The following is a 27,770-nucleotide window of genomic DNA, read 5'->3' as shown; positions in this document are numbered from 1 at the left end:
ACAGGGTGGGGAGAGACGGGGAGAAGCCAACATTTACATTTACTTTTTATGCATATCTTGTGTCTCCTGCTTTACAATTACAAATAAAGAGGTAGATGTGAGAAATACGTAGGGAGGGGGAGGAGAAGGAGAGAGCATTCATATAAAAGAATTCTCCTTATATTGAGAAGAGCTCACGTATGGACTTGGATACCAGCACAACTAGTGAATACTAAGTGGAAAAAAATAAAGATTTCTATTCGAATCATCTTAGAATAACAGCTTTGAGGAAACTGTGCCTGCTGTATTTTGCATGTGTAGCATCTCAAATATCACTGGTAAAGCAGGAGAGGAGGAGACAGGATGAAAAATGACAGGAGTAGTGGTGGTAAATAAAGGTGTGGAAGCCACAATTGTAAATGTGAAAAAATACAGTGTAAAAAATACTTTAAAAACTACCTCTTGTTCACGCTCCTAACCTCTTCTCTGATCCCCCCTTCCTCTCCCTCTGTCTCCCACCTTCCTTCCCATTCCCCTTTCCTCAAGCCACTCATTTTACTTTTCCTCTCATCTCCCCCATTCCTCGTTCTCTTCCTCCCCTTCTCCTCTCCCTTGTTCTTCGCTCTCCCTCTCCCCATCCCCCTTTCCTGTGCTTTTCATCAGCTCATTGCCCATTCCTTCAGAGAGGTGGAGGAGGCACACAGTTAGTACCATCTGATGGTGTAACCATGGGATGATGAAAGGATGAGGGAGTAAAAGGAAGGTGGGGGGGTAGAGGGGCAGAGGCAGCAAAAAAGGGTGTGGTGAGCAGAGATTGGGAAGTGGAATAAAAGATCAAGAACCTCTAATCTCTGAAATGTCAGAGAACTAGGGGGAAACCCACCCACAGAGAGAGAGGGGGGGGCAGGACAGAGAGAGAGAGAGATGGTGAACCCGAGCGAGTGAGAGATGGAGAGAGAGAGAGAGAGAGAGAGAGAGAGAATTATTGTCATATTGATGGTTATGGAACAGGTTTTAATAAAGTTCTGAGTTACGGACATTTCAACACCACATTTCAATCAGGAATGAGGCAAGGATAGATGATTTATCTGTTTTGTCTTAGATCTGTCTTAAATCGTAGACACTGTAGAAACTAGAATTTGGGACATTGATGCATCTCACCGTTGTATCGTTGTTGTTCAAAACTGACATGTTCAAGCATGGGTTGCTATGGATGTTTGCCCATCTGTTCAGCTGAAAATACGAAACAATTTCAGTTCAAGGGTGGAATATTTGTTAGTGATTGTCTATCTTTTTGGGTGGATTTCTCATTTAATGTTGCCTGTTATTTTTTCCGTCCTTCCACTCTTCCTCCTTTCCTCTCTTCCTCATCCTCCTCTTCTTCTTTCCCTTGTCCTCTTCCTCTCTGGACTGTTCTTCTCTCTCATCCCTGGCAGAAATAGTCTGTGTTCCCTCACCTGTGAAACTAGGAGATGTCCTTGACTCACAAGGGCATTACTGCACTCTGTGAGAGTGTGTGTGTGTGTGTGTGTGTGTGTGTGTGTGTGTGTTCTGTACAAGGTAGTACATTGTATAAACAGGCCTACATTACACACCTTTGTTGCAATCTGTCATGCCACTCACACTCTCTCAGACCAGTCAGTATCAGTGTAATGATACCAATGTCATTATGTGACACCTTTGCCATGTGTTAAAATTGGATTACATGTAGCCTGAAGCTAATGACATTTACACAACTGATAAATGCACCTGAATACTTACAACTAGCTATCCAATACAACTGATGCACATGCACGCACTCTCTCTCTCTCTCTCTCTCTCTCTCTCTGCCTGTAGGGCTCACCATTCATCAACAGATCACCTTCTTTAATCACAAAGTGAGGACTGGTGCATCAGTGGACATTGTCCACTGATGGAAATGTTAGAAATGTCATTATTAGACATAAGAAAGTGAAAAGTGTTCAGTGTCACAACATTACTGACATCTGTCATTATATGTTATTTATGCACTGCTCGTACCTTGTTGTCTATTTGCCTGCATTCCTAAAACTGTCAACAAACTTAATATCCTTTGATGAGTGTTTTCTTTGAACATGTGTAAAAGCAGAGCAGGGTCTAACATCCAAAAACAGATGCAGACAGAGATGGTGAGCATACGGGGAGGTGGATGAATCTGTTGCTGTGTATGGACCGTCATGTACTATATATGGGCAAAAGATGAAATTAACACCACATGGACCCTTGCAGCCATGCAGGTGCAAAACGAACATCTGTAGTAGTAGTAGTAAAAACTGGCCTTTGGGGTAGGGGAGACAGTCAAAGTCAGGTTGGACTAATCAAACAGACCCAGTGTGACAACTGCTAGAGACAAAATATTGAAACAGGCTGTGCTATTTATGACTGATGTAGCATATACAAACCTATATGCAAGACAAACTTGTATTTAGTTATAATACAGCCTAAAAATAGAGCCAAAAATGAAATACCTCTGAGGAAAACAAAGCTGTACTAAAATTATTACACAAAACACATTTTTATACTGCTTAACCTGAAGTTGTTTATTAAAGCATTTCATGTGGGATTCTCTCCTCTCGCTCTCTCACACACATACACACACATACACACACACACACACACACACACACACTAAAACACAAACACAAACACACAAACAAACACACACACAAACACACACACTGCAGACTCAGGGGGTTTGCAGTAGGAGTCAATTAAAGGAGCTCCCCATTGTAATTACACTGTGTTAGATATACTGGCCCACTGGGACATGAGTGTGTGTTTGTTTGTCCTTCCTCCTCCTGTCATCTTCCACTCCCACTCTTTTACTCTCTCTGCATCAACACCTGGGGGTGTTTTGAGGGAGGGGCTCATTAAACCCTAAATTCCCCTTTGGTCTCTCTAAATAAGAGGTCAAATACAGAGATTGTTCTATTACTATGAACATTTTAAATGAGGCGGAGCATAAATTCAATGAACGCAGAACAGAAGAATATCAGACATATATCATATCAAAGGACAAACCAAGAGTGCTTAATTTTAGTATTTAATTCTATTTACCATTATAATTAGAAGTATTGTTCCCCAAAAACATGAAAAAAAATAAAAATCACTTCATACCCTATCAATGTGCCTCCTCTCTCTCTGCCCATGTGTCTCATCTGTCTCTTCCTCTTTCTTATCCTGTTCGCTTTGGGTCAGAAAAACTGCTGACACACCTAAACCTACTCTGCCAGATTCAATCAATACAAAAACACTATGTCACACACACACGCACGCACGCACGCACGCACGCACGCACGCACGCACGCACGCACGCACACACTGGAAAAAGAGCACTGACAGACATCCATATTTGTTATGTGTAAGCTATTTTACCCAAATAGCAATTCCATTTTGCATAGTTACAGGGTAGTGGCAGCAAGTTAGGACAGTTACAGAGAACCTCACGTGTTAATATGTGCTGGATAACAGCTGTATTTTGGTGTATGGTTTTGATATTACTGACTTCAATCTCTAAAATTTATAGCATCACACAGTTAAATGTGAATGCAATCACATTCATCACATCTGTCCCCTCGACCCTCTTTTTCATGGCTGTTAAGTGCACATATGCTTCTTTGTCGACACAGCAGAAAAACAAAAAGTGACATTTGCCTAATGATGAGGATCGTAATTGGCTGCTCAGATTTAATTCTGAACTGATGTGTATGGACAGACGTGAGGTGTAGACTGTTATGCTGTCTTTGATGCTTTGCAGCATACAATATCTTTCTGAAGGGTAAACTGTTCCATTAATTCAGGGGAACAGTTTACTCATTTGTATGTAAGTGGGCACAATCGGATATAGTGCAATGATCAACAGTCACTCTTTATCTCCATGGTAACACTAGCCACTGGCCAATGGTAGATGAGCCAAGTAAAGAGGTGTACAGTAAGTCTGTTATAAATGGCTATACGACATTGTGTATGTGTGTATGTGTGTGTGTGTGTGTGTGTGTGTGTGTGAGTGAAAGAGAGAGAAAGAGCGTGTTTGACCTTCACACACACACACACACACACACACACACACACACACACACACACACACAACACACAGTGAGCTGACAAAATCTCATGAGAACTGCGGTTCTTGAACTACAAATTCAAATTCAAAATGTTACAATTAGTTGTGGTAAGTCCATTAGTGAGTACAGTGGTAAACAGACATAGATAAAACACATCTCTTCCATGCTCCTGAAGACAGGAGCATGGAAGAGATCATCAGTAATGTAGACATCATCAGTAATGTAATCTGGGGTCATTGGGTGTTTTGGGTCTTTCAACATCAGATGCCCATGTCCAGGCAACCCAGTATGATCAACCTTGATTTGTGGGTTGCCTTGGTGACATTTGCTCATCCCCATGGATCTGCTATCCTTGTCCAGACCCATCTGAAAATTTAATTAGTGAACTTTAGAGGTGCTTGGTATTTTGTTACCTTTTGACTGTGCCAGGCACCCTGTTTCTAGTCTGTATGCTAAGCTCAGCTGGCTGGCTGCTGTAGTAGCTGTATATTCAGTACAGACGTGAGAGTCGTAAATATACTGTGGATGTAAATGTATTACACTACATTTTGTGATATCATCTTTTAAAAACAACTGCCACAACTGTCATTTTGCAATAACTCAGTATTTCCACAGAAATGTAATAGTTATTCACAACAGTAAGTCTATTTTCTTATTTTTGTTTGTTGTTTGTTTCTGTGTCAATGGAAAGACTGAAGCACGTGTATGTGTGTGTGTGTGTGTGTGTGTGTGTGTGTGTGTGTGTGTGTGTGTGTGTATCTGTATCCACACTCACACAGTCTTATTTGTGTTCCTAATGAGCTGCTGATGTTTAACAAGAGGAAGCACAGCATGAATGCCCATTAAAAAGGAGAGAGCAGAAACCACAACTACAAAATGCAACTGAGATCTCATCTCTGCAGCCACTGCGGGACACCAATTCGACATACTTAAAACAAAAGCAGGCATACATTTATTTTCTGGTCCCTGACCTCTAAAAATAATCCTCTTCATAATGAGGTGCAGCGAATAGGCATTTGGGGTTTCCAAGTTTTTTACGCACATTTGCACTTTAAAAGATGGCAAAAACACAAATGTTGCAAACACACACAGACAACTTGAAAGTCGGCGAGGTGTGTCTCACTGTCCCTGAATAGAACTGAGGGTTTCGTGCTTGGCTGTGGTTTAAGAAGAGGAGACAGAGAGAGGGAGATGAGAGACAGATGAGAGGGAGAACGAGGGAATGAACCCTGAGGAAACTAATTTATATTCAGGATGGAAATAAAAGGATTGATGGTTAAGCATTCTTCAGCTGGATACTTTACAGGCTTCTGTGTCTTTGTTTCACAAGACATCACTCATGGAAGCTTTACATAACTTGTTAATGACCCGCAGAGAAAGACGGGAGAACAGGGAGAGAGGATGGGTGAGTGGGTGGATGGGTGCATACTCTAACCTGTGATGGGACCTGAAGCTGGACAGCTTTACTGTAGCTCATTGAGGCACTGAGAAACTGGCAGCCAAGGAAACTCTGAAAGCATTCCCAACCCATTTCATGAACCAAAACACTGATTTCCAGCCAGCTACTCTTCTGTTCAGCATTTCTGAGGATGATCCTGTGTTCTGACCTTGTGGTGGAGGCAAAGGCAAAAACCTAACTCTCACAATAATGTATAACATTACTGTTTGCATTTGTCAAAGTGATATTTTGAGACAGCACTGATATTTAATGCAGAATATTTAGCTAATACGAGCAGAAAAGTTTAAGCGATAATGTGCGTCCTCCTTATCCGTACACACTAAACACTCAAAATGCCAAACTCTGTGTTCTGGTACATCCACACACACACGCTCATAATCAGACACAACTTGTCAGTTTTTAAGGGACTATATGTGGCATCTCAGCATGTATCAGTCAACAAATTAATATTGAGAAATGCATAATCAACATAAATAAATTAAACCAAAACCAGCAGAGTGGAAGTCATCCATGCAGTGTGTTTTCATTTTCTGTCATGAGGATCAGATTTCATGGGACACTTGCTTAAAGGCTTTGTGCCAGAAAACAGAAGAGAAATACTGCTGTTCCGCTCCAGCACCTATAAACAGCAAGGACATCATACCATTCTGAAGACAGCGTATCAGCCCACAGTGTCACTAAACAAAAGTGTCACCCCCAATCTATGGGATATGGAAAGTATTCCTCGAAAGATCTATTCACAAAACTGCTGAGAGGATCTTTTGCCTTACACTAAAGTAGATAAATCAGAAAAATGAAAATTGAACTTTGTCACTGACTGACCTTTATATTTGACCGACCTGTCAATAAGACTTTGAAATGTAATCTTTTTAAAGATTCAGGTCAGTTACTGAGGCTAAGTTAATCATAAGGCTCATGAGGCTCGAAAAAAGTACCAAAAGAATCTCTACTTTCCTTGAGTCCACAATTGCCAAATGGACAATTGCAAAACAATCAGTTTTTTTCCTGCAGAAAACCCTGCAGCGTGTTTGTTTGGCTCTTGTTTGAAGTTATAACAGAATTCAAGCAGTCATGGTATATTATCATTATTATTGTTGTATTGTGTATTTTAAATATATTATTATTTATCTTTAATATACTGTAAATATAAATATAAATATGTATTTATCTGTACACAGTAAATGCCAAAATAAGTCCACGAAAATACGACATTAGCTGTGAGACAATAATTTAGTAAACACCAAAACATAAACTGTGAAATATAACAAATGAATGCTGCTATCAGTGGCAGAGTGGCCATCTGGAGTACCTGCACATTTCCCAATGGGCCACTCAAACTGTTATGAAAAGATTAAAAAATGTCTCATGCTGTGTGATCTTGCATTAGTTTGGCCTGCCAGCTCCAGACAGTGTGTGTGTGTGTGTGTTTATAGCAGGGATATAAATTCATTAAATCTCACAAGTGTATCTCTCCTCCCATTTACTAGAATTACAATCTTAGCAGGCAATATAAAAAATTGGATAAATGTGGACACAGACCAATTTTTAGGTTTCCATGTTGTATTTTGGAATTACATATATGTACAACTCATACCAATGCTTCATTTTAAATGTTTTAAGAAATATATCGATAATAATTTATTCTCTATACAGGGGCTGGATATAATAACATGAACAGATACATAGGTCCAAAAGGTGAGATCTGTTACACAGCTGTTTAAATAGATTATTCATATTATTGTTCTTATCTCTTTCCCTGTCTGTTAATATTGTAATTTATGTTTGTTAGCACATGGGCAACAGGACAGAAACACTCGGGTTATCAGCAACAGGCTGGATGTACTGCATGTCAGATGGACTGATGATAGACAGCCCTTGTATGGAGTTCTATTTCATTAACAAGTGTCAAATATGACTTTAACAATTAAGCTCCATGAGCATATATTGTGGGACATCAGTATTTGCAATGGAACAGATAATTTGGTTCATTCAGAGATAGCCTGAGCCTTTATTAAACACCCAGCCTTTGTGTGAGAGGACTGATAAAAGGATCATGAGGACAGGAGCTGATAACCCACAGCGCTGAGTAATGATAAATGTAAGGATGAATATACCAGAGGGATGACCAGCCAGTGCAAGCAAAAATGCCACCATGTGTATGATTACATTGTCTTCGCTGCAGAACTCTTCACCAAAACACAGAAGCATACCATATATTGTTTAAATCTTCACTGGAGTTTCAAGGTGGTAAACGGTGCAGATAAAATGGTGTCACTTCTTTATCTGGATTTCTTTATTTGGGCTACTTGTTATCAGCAACGGGCTAACTTACACGGCATAATTATGTTAAAATATCTCTACAAATGAAAGAGTGGACCATGTCATTTATGACTAAGGCACAAGAAGTCCTATCCTCCTGTTCCCACTGTTGCCACAAGAGCCATGTTTAACCTTTTATCACAAAGATGAGCAGTTTCAGATCCTTGTTAAGGGTCAGGAAACAGCAAAAGGCTCATGATCCCAGGTTGGAATAGTGAACATGTGCAGACCATTTCACCCCAACAGCAGACACAGGTCTTTCCCGGGTCATAATGAGATTAACCTGTTTTAGAAATCTCACTTTCTGGAACATCCCTCTGGAAGACATTCAGGAAATTAGACAAAATCCACACTCACGCATTTGTATGTTATCAGCCTCTATCCCTGTTTCCATCCCTCTGAACCACCAAAGAACAGTAATTACTGTAAACGTCGGAGCAACAGAGGAGAGAGCAGAGAAAGCGCGAGGGAGGATAAAGGAGACGAGAGAGATAATGGCTGTCGCAGCTGGAGCCAAAAGCTGTTCATTAAACCAACCCCACCCCCAACTCACACTCACACATGGCACTGCAATGCACATCAGAACATAGATACAATACACATATACATGCCTATCTCCTGCAACACATTGGTGTTCAAATCACTTTGCAGAAGTAAGCAACATTCAGATTAGCATTCACAATTATCCAAATTTTCAGTAGTTCCTCCTCTAATCTTTCTTAATTTTCTCATTCTATCCTTTCCCAATTTCCTTGTCTTTTTTCCTGCAATCACTCCATTTTCCTCCACCCTCTCTTCTTCTTCTTCATGCACTCTCTCCATGTCCATGCCTCTTTGTCTTGTCTCTGTAACTCCCCTTTCTTTGCCCTTGATCGTTTCCATCTCTTTCAGTTCTTTCCTTCCATACTTTCCCCCCCTTTCTTTCTCCCAGTTTGCTCGTTCCCTCTTCCATTCTTCACCTTCTTCTCTTCACCTCTCCCCACGAGCCCACGCACTGTGCAGCCTATCTAAGTCAATTAAACAAATGGTTTTTATTCTCTCTTCCTATTATACTGTCTGTCGCTGCATTCATAATGGACTTAAAGTCATTCATTACACTAAGCTGTATGTGTGTGTGTGTGTTTGTGTGTGTGTGTGTGTGTGTGTGTGGGATTTCTCAAAGCATAAGCTAATTAGGTAGCACCCATGGCACTGCCAGCTACAATGGCAGACCAAGGAAATGTTAGAGAGATAAGGCTGAACATACTAACACGTACAGACAAGGATTATTGTAATGACTTCAGGCAAACACACATGTGCAAGGCACAGTTATATTCTAATGTATGGGGTCAAATCAAGCAAACTTTCTTTTTGCACCCTCTTTTTTTGCACATATATTTTTAATTGACTCTGTAATTTCCTCCCCCTTTCCTTGACTTTTCCCTTCCTTAGGTCATTTATTTAGAAAATACATCAGTTGTATTTCAGCACAAGATATTCTTTGTCCCGTGTAAAACATTTGGAGAGTGATAACTTTTCCATTTGTTAAGGTGTGTTAGTCTGACAGTGTCTGCATCTCATTTAGCCGCTCAACAGATGGTCAATAAATATAAAGGAAAGCCATGAGAATAAATTACTCCTACACACAAACAAGAAAGTTATACTCACACATCTACAACACACATCTGTCCACACAGAGAATTACACCTACACACAGATATGCACAAGCTATATTACGACAAACCCGACACACACACAGAAAATTGTAAGAACCCCAAAAAGGAGAGTCAACACACACAAATAGAAAGTTACACCTACACACACACACAAGCACCCAGACTCATTTCTGCTTGTGTAATTGAAGCCACAACAGTTTTCAGCAGTGGTGTAAATTTATTGGCTCCACACTTACACATGACATCAGGTACTTGTGTGTGTGTCTGTGTGCAGCAGATCTGTGATGAATCGTCTCATCGTGTCTATACAAAGGTAATAAACAATACAACACACTGTTCAACAGGGAGACGCCTTGCTTCCACCATGGTCAAATGAGGTGTAGGTGTGTGTGTGTGTGTGTGTGTGTGTGTGTGTGTGTGTGTGTGTGTGTGTGTGTGTGTGTGTGTGTGTGTGTGTGTGTGTGTGTGTGTGTGTGTGTTTCCCAAGAGGCCCAGTTACAGCCTCATACACACAGAACCATAAATACAGCAACTTCAAACCTTTTATCGAGCAGAGTTTGTTCTCCCTGTTCCTATCCTTCTTCTCCTTTTCACTTTCCTCAAGTTTTCTGCTTTTGCCCATTTTCCATCTTGTGCTTTTATTCTTCCCCTTATCCTCTATGCCCCTGTGAGTTTACTTTATTTCATCCTGTAAGACTCTCTCCCTCTCATCTATTTTTCTCTTTTCCTCACCCTCCTTTTACCTCCAGCCTTCGCTACTACAAATGAGGAGCCAACATTTTCCATTCAACCTTTTGTATCAATCACATGAGAAAACTACAATAATTCACAGCAATCAGGGCTTCCAAAAGCTTCCACTGATAAACTTTTGTACAGTACAACTTCGGAAGTCAAAACTCGGAGAAACAATGTCATTTTCCTCTGAGATAAGACTCGACAGGACAGTTATTGTGCAAAGTCACAGATTGTTTTTTTCTCCTGGACTGAATGAAGTATTTATCACAGACTGTATCTGAAACCATTGCACACAAGTCTTGGTGAATGCACACAAAACTCACAATGAACACCTGATTGAGCATGTAGTAGATGAGGCATCCTTTACTAATGTAAAATACAATACAATACAGCAATGAAAAAATATCAATTACAAGTACAAGTCCTCCATGAAAAATCCTACTTAAGTAAAAGTACATATGTATTAGCAGCAAAACGTAGTTTAAGTGATAAAATAAATCGGGGCATCGAGTGGCACAGTGGTGTAAGCAGACGCCCCATATGTCGAGGCTACAGTCCTCGCTGCAGTCGGCCTCGGTTCGAATCCCGCATCGGACGGCCGTTTGCTGCATGTCATTCCCTCTCTCTCTGCCTCCCCATTTCCTGTCTCTCTATACTATCCTGTCCAATAAAGGCACAAAAGCCCAAAAAAATATACTTTGAAAAAAAAAAGTAATAAAATAAAATTACTGGATTAGTCCCTTTAATTTATATATTATTATATTTGACATCATTACATTGATGAGGTCAAATATGTCAATAGTACAATATTTCCTTCTGAAATATCATGGAGTGGAAGCATAAAGTATAACCATGAAATTGAAAAACCCAAGTACCTAAAAATTGTACTTAAGCAGTACTTGAGTAAATGTACTTTTAAAATGCCTAAACTGCATATCTACTAATACTTCTCATGTCAGACTGTGGAGTAGACTGCCCACTTTATTCTGTGCACCAAGTGTGCTTAGGTGTATGCAGGGACAGTCCACAGTATGGATTTTATGAAATGGTATCACCATCCATACAACTTCATACTGTATTTTCTGCTTCTAAGCTTATGCTTTTCTGTGGTGTTAGTCATATACCTCAAGATTCTCAAATTCAAATGCTGACACTGGTCTGTAAAAAAAAAAACTGAGCTTTGAGGTGTCATTCAAAAGCTATATACAGTATAATGCACATATCAAAAGATGCAGTTAAAGAGACTTGGCCTGAGAGCCAAAGAAAAGAGGAAGTGTCAGTCAAGTAGAGAAATGATGATCAGGCAGCAGGGAGCGAATGAATGAGGCTGAGGGAGCGGGAGCGAGACGCCTAGGAGCAGGTTTAGAGCAGATAGAGAGGTGTGTAGGTGTGTGTTTTATGGGGAAGCATGTTGCCCATGTAAGGAGTATGTGTGAGAAATGGGTTTCAAGCCAGCAAGGGCTGATGCAGCATAACAGTAAGTTCACACATGAACATGCAGACACGCACACGCGCGCACACACACACACACACCCTTGTCTTCCTATATTTGTGGGGACCTGTCATTGAACTAATATGTTCCCCAGCCCCTTAACTTTAACCATTACAACTGAATGGTTGTAATGGTTAACCACACACACATACACACATATATATATATATATATATATATATATATACATACATACACACACATAAATGTTAGTTTAAACATACACACACACACAAACATACACACAAAACACACACACATGCTCACTCCAGAGAGTGGAAGTTGCTTGAGGGAAGCAATAAAATGTGTTGTGGCCAGATCTCATCTGTCACTGCTTATTGCAGCACTGCAGTCTGACCAAAACACATACACACACAAACACACACGCAAACACACACGCAAACACACACGCACACACACACACACACACACACCCCGCTGTAGTCCACAGCAACACACAACAGTGCAGAACCTGGTCCAAACACACACACATCCCTCGGCAGTCTATCTGCATCACTGCACAGTGCTGCATGCGCACACACACAAACACACACACACACACAAACACACACACACACAAACGTATAAACTCCCTCTCTCTTTGCTTCCCTTGGTTATATTAAGAGCAGTAATGATGCTGTGGCATTACTTCATTGTGTGTATCAGTGTGCATGCATGTACGTGTTGGTGCTGGTGTTGTGGACAGAGTAGCTATTAACATAAAGAATGGTTTTATAGCACAAAACACTCCCCCACTGTAAAAAAGACTAGATCCCCAAAACACACACACACACACACACACACACACACACACACACACACACACACTAATGACCTATTTTGTAAAGCACACTGAACATTCCCAGTACACAATAATAAACTCCTCATTTGTTATGTACTTAAGCCATTAAGGGGAGAGGGAGAGAGCACAAGGGGAGGAGGAGTAGAGAGGGGAGAATGAAAGGAGGAAGAAGACAAAAGGCTGCACGTGAAGAGAAGAAGAATCAGAAGAATCAGAAGTATCATTGTGATAGTTAATGTAGATGAGAGATACAATAAGAACAATAAGAGAAACTGCAAGAAGACAGCCAGAAGGATAAAGACAGGAAGAAAGTGAAATGAAGGACTTCTCCACTTCTTCAGCTGGCCAGTACAGGATGCTGTCCATGCAATAACAGTGCCCCCTATCGGCAGCCTATAGAATACCACTATGGATATGGGCAAATCTACATGACATCCAGGTTGAAGTTCCCTGCATTTCTGTTGTGCTTTATTGTAGGTTTTGGCTGTGTCTGTCTCTGCATTGCCCATGTAGAGCTGATGTGATTGGAGCTTTGGCTGAGTGGGTGTCGCATGGGTTTGGAATTAGCTACATGTGCGTGTTCTTGTTCCCATTTTGTTCTTTTTTGTTGTTTGGTTTAATACTTTCAAAGCCATCACAGGTGGTTCAGAAACAACTTCTTTTTAAACCTTTCACAGATGTTTAAAAAAGGCTTAACATCCTGTCTGTGTACAATAATTACAGTAAATGTGAATATGTAAAGTGATCCTGTAAATTTCACCCCCTTTTTCTCCCACACAAGAGGTCAGTTTGAAAATACTGACTTAATAAAATAACTGGTGACATCATTATGAGGTCAGATAGGAGGCCAAGTCTAGTGTTATGCTTTACACATATGCAAGGACATGAGAGTCCACTCAGGTCCGAGTGCTGTAAATTGCGTCATCAGAGGGTGTAGGCGAGGCTCTGTGGTGCCAACAGCCATCCATGTGCACTAAAAAGCTGACAATGAAATATGAACTGTGACATCAGCCTATAATCTTATCTGAAATGTGACATCGTCTTTGAGGTCACAGAGGAAGTTCATACATTAGAAGTGATGACATTCGAGCATTTACGGAACCCAAAATAATATCTGAACTGTGACATCATCAGCGAGCCAAAGAAACAACCAAAAAAATCAGCAATACACACAGTCTCATTTGATCATAAGTTCAGTCAAGTCTTGGATACTTCATGGCTGATATCAAACATCATCTCACTCAATCAATGGGCAAAATATGGGTGAAGGAAGTTTGTTACATGCCTAAAAGTACATAATGTCATCTAATAATAATAGTCATATTACAACTCTGACCCAGAATCAGGGTTACTAGTTTACTCTACTTCAAAAGCCAACACATGCTAGTCTGAATGCTGCTAAAACAACGACTACATGGAGTCTTGACATCTAATAAACTTTCAGTTGACAACTGAATAAAGCCTGGTTTTCATATCTTTTGACCTCCACATGAATGCTTAGTGGTATATTATATATATTGTACTGTTCTTGTTGTTGTTGGGGATATATTTTCTGATTATAAAGCTCATGTCCATATCATGTTTAAACTTACAGAGGGAAATCCAGCAGGACTCAAGCTAAAAGCATAGCACAACTATTGGTGCTAAGTAAACAAATAAATAACAAAATGACAGGTGACAAATCAAGCATAACTGCCTACAATAATGTCTGACGCGTGACATCGTCTGTAATGTCACAGACGCAGGAAACCATTCACAGTTACAGGCAGAACACTGCAGACATTCTGTTATGCTAACTGCTAAATGATTAAAATCTCATGCCCTTGGCTCTTGTTTTTGAAAAGTATCACCCTGTGACAATTTATGTTAACTGACAAAGTAACTGTGACACACAGTGCATTTCCTGCTCTCTTTTAATCTCTCCCTCCCTCTATCTGTATGACTTCCTCTTCTCTTCTCCCTGCCGCATCTCTCTCTCTGTTCCCCTCTTGTTTTCTCTCACACACTCTTCGTCCCTTTCTTCTTCTCTTTAATCCACTCAACGTAGTTGGCTCTTCATCTCCCTCAAACTGGAGCGGAATTCCCATGGGAATCTTGAACCGCATTTAATCAGCAGTTTTCCAGTTTTCCCAGCTTCAAATCCAATCCCACGCCCGCACGCGCACACACACACACACACACACACACACACACACACACACACACACAACACACACACACACACACACACACACACACACACACACACACACACACTTATCTATATCTCATCTAACATTCTGTCTCTATTACTTTCTCACTACACCCTCATAATTCTTAACATTCAAAAACATGCAAACAAATCCATGCACAATAATATGAGTGAGATTGTACAAAACAAGAATAAGAGTCAACAGCCATAACAACAGCTGTGAGGCTGTAATGCTCATTGTAAACCAAATTGTGTGAGCCATTGTTTGTGTTTTATCTGTAAGCATCATGGTGAAGCGAATAAAAATGGCAGTGGTTTGTAAGGCAATGGTAGTCATATTGAAATGCTTTAGTGACAGTGTTAATATGCTGCTGTCGTTATTTTGCAGCTTTTTGATCATAAATCAAAGTGTTGTAAAAAAGGCCTGATGGTAATGCTAGTTGAAAGACAGGGGATCAATAAAGTTATTACCTCTGCCAAGGAGGTTACACTCATGGTCAGAATTATTGGCATCTGACATTGAAGTCATTGGACTGACTTGCATATGCGGACTTTTTCTTTATGTTTTCTGTTTCTCTTTTATTTTAGGGTTATATTTCTATGTATATATATATATATATATATAGGCATCCATGAATTTTAAGTACAGAATTTAGAATATCTTCAGAAATAAATGCAAATGAACCAAGTTTGTATCAGTCAGAATATTCAATAAAATGTCCAAAGTTACTGAACAACAACAACAACAAAACAAAAATGTTTTCATATAATGAAATAAAAAATACAGACGTAAAATGTACCGCATACACAATTGGCATCCTTTTGTTGAATTTAGATGAGTTCCTCAAGCAAAACAAATGATAGGACAAATAGTAGGGCTCCATGAGCAAAAGTCAAGGAGGACACCACTATTGAAAGAAAGGCAGAAAAAGGCAAGCATCTCAGCACTTTGTATATTTGGCTTCACATAACCATCTTTCCTACAAAATCTAAACACTGTCTTTAAAGTCAAAAGCAAATTAAGTTTTGGATATTGAAAAAAACTATTAGATGAAATAAGTAGATGGTTTATTGATTTGAGTATAGAGCAGCCATGTCATGTAGTTTATGGGTGAGTATTGCTCATTTGCAACGTTCACTCTGAGCTCATTCACCTGGCTGCTTTCAATTAATGCTTGCACATATACAATCATTGTGATGGGACAAACACAACACGTACACACACTTGTTGAAATTCAAACACCTTGGAGCCATGAAGTCTCAGAGGAGTCAGGCATCAGATCACACAGTGAAATCCAGACAAACACGTCCTTGCACACATAACAACTTGCGGTTTAAATTCTAGTGAAGGCATCTGGTGTGTTTTAAGAGAGTAAGACCTGAGGTTGTTCTGGGAATAAACACACACACACACACACACACACAACCACCCACACACACACAACCACACACAACCACACACACACACACACACACACACACAGATCTAATCACAGATGCTAGCAAAATCTTAGATACATGTCAGGGTCCATCCAAAAGCAGCCGGGGGATGCTGTCTGTCTTTTTGTGCATGGGTAGGCGTAGTGTCTCCTTGTGTATGTATATTCTCACGTGCGTAAGTGCGCAAAGGTGTTTATGTGTCTATTCATATTGTGTTTACATGCATTTAGCCCACCTTTGCAATAAGGCTGAGAGGTTCTTGGCAGGAGGATGGCAGTGCTGATGTCATTTCCTGTGCCAGGTCAGGTATTTCCGGTTGTAGGTACATCTCTAACATGGAAGCCAGCTGAGACAAACCTTGTTCCTTCTGTTCAGACATGGAATTCAGGTCTGTGGGAAAAAAAGAAGAAATGAATAAGTAAAAATCACCTGGCTGTCCCTGTGAGAAATGTGCAGAAAGAGATTTAGAACAAGCAAACTTTGTCTTCTGCTTTGACATTGACAGACACAGAAATACACCCATCTCTAACAGCAGAAATATGATGGTGAGAGCTGCCATTTTTTTTATTGAACCGGTATTAGATTCACACAAACACACACACAAGACTTACGTGATTCATGCTCTCCCAAAGTGTATAGTTCTTCACTACTGCCCTTAGATGTATTTAACTAGAGGGAAGGGGAAGAAGAAGAAAGTGCTTTTCATCCTTTAAGTTACAAGGTCATCATAACACAGTAGCAATGTGCAGCACTTCACAACTAGCAGGGTTATTGCATCTTTCTTGGTGCACATTATTGTGAAAGTGTCTGTCTGTAGGAAACTCCAGAAACATACCAAGGCAAAGATGAGTCTCGCAGCCAGACGGACTGAATCAGTGGGAATTCTGGGTAGCAGGTTCCGCAGACATTTACACTCTCTCTTATGGCTAGACCATGCTTGTTTCTGCAAGAGAAGGGCATTTTAACAGATTGACACAAACAAACATACACACACACACACTTTCATACACACACACACACACACACACACACACACACACACACACACACACACACACACACACACACACACACACAAATGATAGTACCTGGCAAGTGGCATTGCAGTACCGAGCCGTCTTACACTGGGAACACCTCAACAATGTCTCACGTCTAGACAGAAGGAGAGAGAAAAAGATTTATCATTCTGCACATACTGTCAACTGAACTTAAACAAATCTGGTACTCCAGCATTAAAGAAAACAAAATCATTCAAAGGCTGATTCACTGTTATCAAGAAGCTCTCTACGCCAAAGGTTAAAAAATATTTAAGCTTTCCATACAAAATGAATGACTCAGTGACCAGGAATGGAACAGCAACTTGAGATTTCTAAAATCACAGACGTCAGACTTTCATTACTGTTGCACCATTTTAGTGTTTGAATAAAAACTGTTCAGCTGCTCCGCATACAAAACTGTATTGGTCATAGCTAAGCGGTTACATTACGAACAGACCCACATATCCACTCAAGCATCCTTTATGCTCCCGTCATTGTCTTGACCTTTTCCCATCAACAATCTTGTCTTATCCTTTTCTGTTTGCTATATTAAGCTGAGTGTGTGCATCCATTACCTAGTTTTATCTACCTGCTCATCTTCTTTTAGATTGTCATCTAAGAGCAATACATTAGCTCCACTCTCCTCTCTGTCAGAGCTTGTTTTTGCATTACAGTACTCGCAGGTGTCTGAGCATCTGTGTGTGCCCGCCTGTGGTGTTGATGTCTGTTTTTGTGTGTGTGTACATTTCCTGCCTCCGAGGTCTGATGTGTCTCTCAGAGTGACACCACTGTCCTTTCTAGTTTGCCTGTCAGTCTGATGACAAGCAAGAGCACAGCAGTGTCTGTCTGCTACACAGCCAATTACAGCCAGTAGAGAGTGCATCACTAAAACACACATACAAACACACAAGACAAGATCTGAGTCAAACGACCTCTGCCAGAGTTTGTGTGTATGTTCGGGCATAGGTCGGTACAATACATACAGATTATATACATAGGTAATGTGCTTGCAATACATAATATTACAGCAGGGTTTGTTTTGTTTTTTTTGGCATTTTTGCTTTTATTCAGCAGTAGAGATTGATTGATTGATCAATCACTCAATCTATCAATCTTTATCTGTTAATAATAAAAACTAAAAACAGAAAAGTACTCCAGTGCTTTCATGGTCATACAATGAATAATTAAAGAATAGTTTCAGTTTCCTGTCTAAAAAGAATAGTCAGGTTCACATGAGACCACTGAAACCATTTTTACTTGCTGCAATCATTCCATGAATGTATTATCAGAGCTGGATTCAGCGCTGCCACTCGGCCGTTCTGCCAATTTGCCCCAGTGGCTACTTGTGGTACTGCAGCGGAAAAAGATGTTTTTTTACCCTCAGCCTATCATTATAAAAGGGACATCTGTAAAACAGTGGAGAGGTCACCCCCGACTACAAACTAGGTCAATTATCACTTTATGTTATGATTTTTTTTATCTATGGTTTCATAGATGTAAAACTTTCCCAGAGCCTAGAAAAGTGAAAAGTTTTAATCTATATGATGTCATCCCAGTGTCTATTCCAAGTCTATGGACAAACACTAATGTGCATGTGCAGTGGGCCGCACGATGCAGAAGCAATCCTAGAAGCCAGGCTTTTGGCATATCAAATCAAGTGATGATCAAATGACAGTAACAGATCCTTTACTAACATGCTTCAAGTGAAAGTGATGAGGCAAAATCAACAGTCCTTATTTTGTTATTTTGCAAAATCTACTCAAATGTTTATCTGAAAATACCACAAGGATTCAGCAATCTAAGAAACCAAGCAGGTTAGTCTTCTTAGTAGTTTTTAAACATACATATTAGTTTAAGATAATACTTTCTCTCTCTTTTTACAATCATTTTTTTAATATGTCACAAAGGAGACAGGCATGACACATGCAACAAATATCCCCAGCTGAAATCAAACGGGGCTTGATACAATTACATGGTCTGCACCTTAGACCACTGAGTGACAGGGATGCACCAAATACAGAAGTTTTTTTGTCTATAACCTTGAATGTCACCTCTGTAACAACATGGTGGTGGACCATGTCTGTCTGTAGAGCTTTATAATCTCATTTTATGCAGTATTTCTGGGCTTCAGTGAGGCACTTCTGCCAGACGCTCAGTCTCACAACTTTGATTTCATCTTGTCAAACACAGTCATGTTGAAAGTCTGCATTTAAAGTGCATTCGGAAAGTATTCAGACCCCTTCAATTTTTTCACATTATATTATGTTATTTAAATTAATTTTTTCCATCATCAATCTACACTCTACACCCCATAATGACAAAGCCAAAACAGAATTTTTGACATTTTTGCAAATTTGTTAAAAAGGAAAGTGAAGTCTGACTGACTGAATATTTTCTCAATGCACTGTAGATGCACAAGTAAGTACTAACAACAACTGACAAGCCCGAATGCTCAGTGACTTGCACTGAAGCGCACGTGTGTGTAAAGGATTTCTCTGCAGTATTAGTGTCATTCCAACACTAGAGCGTACAGGAAGCATGTCGTGGTGGGCAGAGGAGCCTAAGGCTGGTTTGGTATGAGTTCATATACAGTAAGAAGTCACTCAGTGTGGTTCATCATACGATGGAGAGGAAATGATAAAGTATTGCTAATTAAATGTGACAATGGATGGTATTATGAGCTTACACACAGAAAATGAGATAATGGAGAACATGTTATGATGGATGTAAATACATTAGCCCGGGGCTTATCGTACTCAATATGTGATATTTGATTAGATTGGACCTACTTATGAATGCAGTGGATGATATTATAAGAACCTTAAAGGCAAAAGCAGAAATAGAATATGAATACACACAATGTGGGTCTGACAGAAGGCTGTTGCCTGTCAACATTAGCGACAGAAGTTAAGTGCGTTTCCTCTGACCATGTATCAGTGAGTGACAAGACTGGTCTGTTGTTTTTGGCTCGAGGCCCCTGTATGCTTGGACTAGTTTCCAAAACACACTCCTCTTTTCTGTTCTGTCCTCCTCACCCTCTTAGTTCCTTAATTTACAGCTTTCCTCTCCATCCGTCTCATCTTTTCCTCCCTTTCCCCACCCCCCTCCTGTTATGCCACTGTGTCTTTTTTGCGATGACCTTTCCAGCCTAGAACCCAGTGGTGAATTTATAGTCTCACCCTGGGATGGTGGTTCATGAAAACACAGCTATTCTTGTCATGTTGAGACCGACCAGAAACAGGGAAGCCACCCACAGTTTAAGAAACACATGCCTGCAGTATGAGACGCAAAGCAATAATAACAGATAGGACCACGCCAGACCCAAACACGGTCAGGTTCTGTGCAGCTTCAACAGATCCACTGAGAACATAACTCAGACACTAAAGGTTTGGACACATCTTAAGCAGCGGGCTGCTGGGAAGTCCATCCATCTTCCATGACCCCGACAGGAGGGCTGATGCTGACCACGACCCCTATATTTACCTTTATACGTGTTCTTTTTAGCTTAACTTTGTGGGAAATGTTGCGCCTCGGGATGCAATCTTAAACTTAAAGAGCTATTTGGGGAAACCAGTACAGAAACTGTTCAAAATCTGTTTAGGAATGAATTAAATCACAAACATGGAAGATTATGGGATTTATGGTCATTACTTGAGGCTCCATGCTGAGGTAATGGTTATAAGTAATACAACAAAGCTAAAAAGAGCTGGAAACAGCACAATAGAAAAAGAACACTTGGAAAATGTTATACAAAAATTCAAAGCAGAGTCATTTCTGAAGGACATTTAATGAGGGGAAAAATCAGTTATTCTAAAGGGTTATTCTAATGACTGAAAAGAGAAACACATACCAGTGTTTAAAACCATGCAGCAATCATATTCAAACTAGGTAAGGATTTTGTATATAAATGTTTTTGTAAATATATATTTATTACCTCCATAGTGAGTTTTCTACATTTTATTTCTCTTTGTTAGCAAGATATGTTGTACAGCTAATAAAGTTATTAGGTAATTCTTAAGAAACACTGTAAAAAGGTCAGCCATGAGACAAAGAAGACATTGTTGACTTGTAATGGAAATTGTAAAACTGGCCATTGATGAGTTAAATGATTGAGATTGTCAACACCGTTTCTAAACTATATTAATCTAAAGTGCCCCCCAAATGGTTTCACTTCTATCTGATCTTTACATGAAGCACCAGCTGATCTGATCAGAAAGCCATCTCTGAAACCACCAACACTGCAGCAGTTTCAGATATTTTACAAATATATTAAACTAACATAATTTACAAAAAGTTTCTGACAGATAGGGACAAGCAACCAGATGATATATGCCATTTGATAATAACAAATTTTCAACAGTCAGAATTTGCCATTGTAAGCAATGCTGCAAATCAACGAGCGGGACCATTTTATGGCAATATTGAGTTTGCAGGAGTTCTGAATCAATGTGATGACGTGGCCTGATTTCCCTAGTATAGTTCACTGGATTTGCCAAAAAAGACTTAGTTATTTATAAGTTATTTTATTTTTTACCATTCCTCAAAATGAGTCTCAAGGAAATTTACTGTATCAAGAAACAAACTATCAAAACTGCAATACATGTACTGTTTTACATATACTAAATTACTACTACCAAGCAATGAAATATGGATGCAACAACTGAGTGACATGAAAGAAGAGTAATTCAGGGAGGATGTGAGGCAGACATAATCATTCCAATACTATACTGTTTGTAGTTACTCAGCCACATTAATGCACAGTTGCACCACAGCAACTGTTGTTATGGTGACCGCCTCCAGGCTGAAAAGCTCTCAGCATTTACAGGATATTCACTCAAACACACAAGTGTATATGTGTTAGTCACATGATTCAGGTATTCCAGCAGGACTGAAGAGGTCATATCTTGGCTGAACATAAGTGGACATTCGTGGAACAAAATAACTTTCAGACAGAAATGTCCTCTTTAGCAGAGAAAAATGTGACATTCATTTTGCTTATTGGCAAATGTGATTTTGAGGGTATCTGAAATATCTAACCATAGTTCCATATCATCATCAACAACAACAACAACAACAACAACAAAAACACACTTCTTTTTATAGTATCATCCTGTAGTTCATCAGTTCAACCAAGAGCTCTTTCAGCTGACTGCCTCCTGTTTGTCATTTGGGACCATTTGGTTCGAGAAGAAACAAAACACCCACACACTTCACACACATTATTTCATGATTCAAATACACAGAAATGACTCTGCTCCGGCCTCTAGGCAATAACCAACAAGAATTCAAGATCATACGCTGCAACATACCGTACATACAGTAGGCCTATATACAGTACATAGGCTACAGTATGATACACACACCGATTTAACGCAGTACAAATATAGGTGGACACTAACAGCAGAGCAAGAAGGACTGCAATAAACAGGAAAAGACAGCAAAAAGATATAAACTTCCTTAGTCTTCAGCTCATTAGTGTGCAACAGAACCATAGAAATTACTCATTTTCATAGAGATTATGATTCCCCCTAGGAAACATATCTGTCTCATTTTCAGCCATGTTCTTTTCTGTCATGTTCCCCCCCCCCGTCTTTTTTCATCCATTTCTTTTGCTCTCACTTTGTTCCCCCTGTCTTTTTTCTGCCCTGCTTATCCCTCTATGCCTCCGTCAGATGTTGTGTGAAGTGATAGTCTTCTGGATGGCAGGTCCATGCTTGGTCTATTCTGTCTGGCACAGTAGGAAAACTCATGAATAACATTAGATGGGTTTCATTAGGAACATGCAGAAGGCTGAATTAAAAAATAGACACTTTCTCTGCAACCCCCTCCTCTTCCTCTCAATATCATACTGTCTTATTTTGTGTGTGTGTCCCACTCAAATTTTCATTGGGTCATTCATTCAATTTGGATTATCAATGTATCATTTAAGTTGTGCAAAAATGCTTGCTGCTTTTTTCCCCTTTTATATGTTTTTTTCCCTGACATTTAATTGACTAATCAATCCAAAAAAATATCCACATATTAATCCATAATGAGAACAACTGTTTGTTGTAGCCATAATGAAGATCACTATAAGTCTATGGCCCCGAGATGGAGCGCTTTGTATGTTCTCACTTAGTAACAGAGACAAAAAGAGGAGATTCACTAGATACAACATAACGTCACTAATTACAAAGAACATTATACCCTTTTTCCATTGAAAGCCTGGTTGTTTTAACTGCATGTTAAAAAAAAAAAAAAAAAAGTTAACAGGTGGAACATCATTTTTCTTTTCATATAAACTGTGATCCAAAAGTCTGAGACCACTTTAACAATGATACAAGTATTAAAAAGACAAATCATGTGAGATAGACACTGAAGTCAGTGAAGAGACCGCTGAGACAATCAGATTATACATTTTCATATAAGTATATGAATATCATGCTTATTGTGTCTATTTCTTTGAGGTATACAGTATATGGTCATGACAGTATATTGTCATGACCTTGCAAATTAGGTGATTCTTAAATTATGCAAAATATCAAAACATGCAGTCACCATCAATTCCTGAAAACTGGATTTTTTTTTTTAAGATAAAAGCCTCATGCGAGGAACAGGTGATATGACAGAAAGGAGGACTTAAAACTGCCACTCAGTAGTAGAGGTGAAATACTGTGGTTTTTGCGCATTGATATGCAAGAGCATAGATATGTGCTCTCACATGTGCGTATCTGCAGTCAATTTTGTGAAGTCTATGCTATCAGACACCTAATTAGGCCTACCTCAGCATGTCTCTGTTGGTGTATGTGTGTGTAGCATGGTAATTAATTTCCCGTGAGTATTGGCTGCTGCACTGTAGTCACGAGAGTTAGTTCTGTGTTTATGTGTGTGTGCTTGTGTATGTTAATAATTAGTGGGGTCCTCTTTTCTGGGCTGTCCGGTCGTGCCTGAGTGAATTTTCTCATTTCCAGGCTGAGTGGCCAACACAGCATGGTTGCTTCCCACATGACAGGTAATGGTGTGCGAGTATGTGTATGTAAAGTAAATTACTGATAAATGTCAACATAAATCAAAAGCAAGATTCTTGATGCCTTCAAAATTGTTGAAGAACAACCTCAATCCTGTGATTTTGTAGAGTTTTGAATGACTGTGTCTGGTCTGCTTGAGCCACTTCGTGTTTCCGTCTCCTGCAGTCTTTGTTGATAGTGGAAAACGACATGAAACAGGCTCTTCCCAAAACCGTTTGACAAATTAGCTTTTCCTCATGCAGCAGAGCCAATTCCAGCACCGACCAGGCAAAGCAAACTTTGCCAGCACTGCTACTGCTCTGTATTTCAAAGCAAATGTGAGAGAATGTAAGCATGAGTATTGAACAAATGAGCAGCACTTCTGAAGCACTAAAGGGACACTACTGCCATCTAGTGTTGTATTAATGCTACAGCAGCACAGCCTACACAGAACTGAAACACTCAGTACACTGCGGGCATCCACAGCACATCTACAGCAACACATCAGCACATGAGTTTAGTGCAGACTGGTGACTGGCATGTAAAGCATTGCTGCCGTGTGTGTGTGTGTGTGTGTGTGTGTGTGTGTGTGTGTGTGAGAGAGAGAGGGAGCAAGAGAGAGACACCAGCTGTGCATCTCAAGCGATCCTAGAACCCTTGCCGAGTTCTTAATGGTTGTTTAGAGGATGATTCATTGACACCTGAGGGGACTCATATGGGACGAGTCTCCTTATGGTTTTATTATAGTGATGATGAGCATGCACACACACACACACGCACGCGCACACACACACACACACACACACACACACACACACACACACACACACACGCACACACACACGCATGCACACACACGCAAAATGGCCTAAAGGAAACATCTAACCATGTTTCTTGTAGTGTTTAAAGCCCTTTTCAAAAGGCATTAGTTTCTCCATTTCTCCAAGTAGAAAACTAAAACACATAAGGAAACATATATACATTAATTTAATAAGATCAGGATGAAAAAAAAGCCAAAATCTGAAATACAGAATGCACTAAACTAGAAGAACAGGTTAGGATTGAAATCATTATAGTGTATTTTACATATTCAGTCATTCTGATATTATATTGTAATACTGTAGCTCTTCTATTCAGTGTCTTGTGAGTGATCAGAAGAATTTTAAAAGCTATTCTAAAACATATGAGGACCTGGTGTAAAGAGAATAATCCCAGAGAAATATGAGCAGATGTGGTTTGATCTCAGTTAAAAGTTAAATTTCAAACAACCAGAGTTTAAGTTTGACTGAATTATGCAAGTAAAAAGAGAATTAATCGTCTGAGTGAGCTGTGTAATGGCACAAATAGCATTCTTGGTGTCCTAGAATGAAAGGATGGATCTAAACTTTGCTGTATTTCTGAGATAAAAGAAGCATGGCTGAGCTAATTTTGTGATGTGCTGACTGAAATGCAAACAAGAATCCACAAAAATCCCAAGCCAAGTGAATTTCAAAGAACTTCAGGATTGGCATCAAGTTTTCTGTCTTCATCAATATTAAACTGAAGGAAGAAATCGCATCCACATTGGTCATGGATAACAGCGATTCAAATCTTTGCTGAATGAGAAAATGAAAGGAAGGATTTATCTCAGACATCATTCAGAAATCTAATCCTGTCCAGATAAGAGTTAAATTATGTTTTCTTTTGTTATGGTTTTTTATTTTTGCCTTTTGCCCTGAGGTTTGAAAGACACATTAGCATTCACCAGTAACAGATGCAATGTCTAAGATCAGTGGAATAATGCGAATCTACAGGGAGCCTTCAAATTTCTACACGCACGCACACACACGCGCGCGCGCGCGCACACACACACACACACACACACACACACACACACACACACACACACACACACACGGTTCTGCATTTGCTGGAAAAAACACACTCGATTTCATTAATTTTGTTGCACTATGCCTAACCACCCTAGGAAGATTAAATGTTCAACCTCATGAGGGATGATGTAAAACTTCTATAAAAGTCTGTGGTCCTCACAAGTAGAGTTAAAAACGATGTACCCAGATGTTTTGCCTGATGAATACCAAGCATTACACATATGGGGAGGCGTGTTCCCACTTTACAGCACATCAGTTGGTTTGCAAATGATACAGCTGTGTGTGTGTGTGTGTGTGTGTGTGTGTGTGTGTGTGTGTGTGTGTGTGTGTGTGTGTGTGTGTTGTGTTGTTGTTGATGTGTGTTTCCCAACGAGATGTTTTGAGACACCTGGGTATCTTAACTGCAGGAAGCAGGGAAAACTAGAGGAAGATGGAGAACAGAGGGGAAGAGGAGAAAGAAGCAGATGCAAGTAAAACGAATGAAGCAGGGAGAGAGAGGAGAGGCAGGTGGGACAAAAAATGTACATAAACAATGAGGGATAAGGAGACGGTGGAAGTGAAGGGATCAGGAAAAACAGGGTGAATGAGGAGAGAAAGGAAGCATATGGGAAGAAAACTGTGGAAGGAAGACAGATGTCAGAAGTAGCAGATGGGAGGATAAATCCAGAGGAGGGAACAAGTGAAAGGAGGAGTGCTGACTTTCCTTTTGAACCATTTCCCTCCTCTCATCTGCTCCTCCTCCCCAGGCTCGTCAAACTGCATCTGAAGTAATCTGTATGCCTCACATACCACTGCATCCATACAGTGTGTGTGTGTGTGTGTGTGTGTGTGAGAGAGAGAGAGAGAGAGAGAGAGAGAGAGAGTGTGAGTGAGTGAGTGAGTGAGAGAGAGAAAATATGTCCATGCAGGATGATGAGTGTGTGTAAACAGTTAAGAGTTATCTAAAGGTGGGTTCAGAGAGAACAAATATCAATGAAAAGACATGAGTGAAAGATGCGTCCAAAAATTTTTAAAATGTTTCAAACTAAAAAAGGAATATGAGCTGATCCTGGTGTTTTATGAATTAGCTCCATAAATTGAAGCTGTCTCTAAGAGTTGCATCTCAATTCTTAGTTTTTTTTGTCTTTGCACAAGTTCAGCCTCCCTATAACAAGCATTCACAAACTCTCAAGTCAACCGCCTGTCAATATTGTTTATATTCTTTGAAATAAAGACCCCCTGGAAATTAATTTATCCAACTTTCAATCAAAAGTTTTCAGTGTTTTGTTGTTGTTTCTGTTCTTCTGCAGTGTGTGTGCGTGTGTGCGTCTGTTTCTGCGCGGGCCAAAGAGACAGTGAGTGAGAGATTGGTGTCAAATATAAAGACTTCATCTGACAGAGAATGTTGCCACAGCCCCCCTCATCATAACCCACACACACACACACACACACACACACACACACACACACACACACACACACACAGTGCAACCTGACAGCAGAGAGAGTTATCTAAGTTCTTCTTTGGTCTGTCAAAAATAGAGAAGAACCCATCAAAGCATGTGTGTGTTTGATGTGTTATCGGTCCAATAGAGACTGTATCATCTCTGCATCTATCTACTTCCTCTTCTTCCTCTCACAGTTTTAAGACAAACATTTAAGTGTGGCAGACTTTCTGTCTCTCAGTGTTAATTGCAAACATTTCCAGCTGAAACAGTTTGCAAGTTAATCACTGACTGCGAT

At 39.9% G+C, this 27,770-nt stretch overlaps 1 protein-coding gene across 1 annotated transcript in view; it reads right to left on the bottom strand.

Moving 5' to 3' along the window:
* The window catches only part of smyd3 (SET and MYND domain containing 3), a 65,852-nt gene that overhangs the window by 33,681 nt on the left and 4,401 nt on the right, over positions 1–27,770 (bottom strand). The window contains exons 2-5 of the mRNA XM_022744424.1: positions 17,243–17,306; positions 16,990–17,097; positions 16,766–16,823; positions 16,390–16,544 (exon numbers count right to left, since the gene is read on the bottom strand). Of these exons, the coding sequence (XP_022600145.1) occupies positions 16,390–16,544; positions 16,766–16,823; positions 16,990–17,097; positions 17,243–17,306 (385 nt within the window). The remainder of the gene's footprint in view (positions 1–16,389; positions 16,545–16,765; positions 16,824–16,989; positions 17,098–17,242; positions 17,307–27,770) is intronic.

The sequence above is a fragment of the Seriola dumerili genome, unplaced genomic scaffold, assembly GCF_002260705.1.
Source record: "Seriola dumerili isolate Sdu_G_001 unplaced genomic scaffold, Sdu_1.0 BDQW01000003.1, whole genome shotgun sequence".
Classification (NCBI taxonomy): Eukaryota; Metazoa; Chordata; class Actinopteri; order Carangiformes; family Carangidae; genus Seriola; species Seriola dumerili.
The sequence above is the reverse complement of the archived record's forward strand: the minus strand, read 5'-3'. Positions and strand labels throughout refer to the sequence as shown.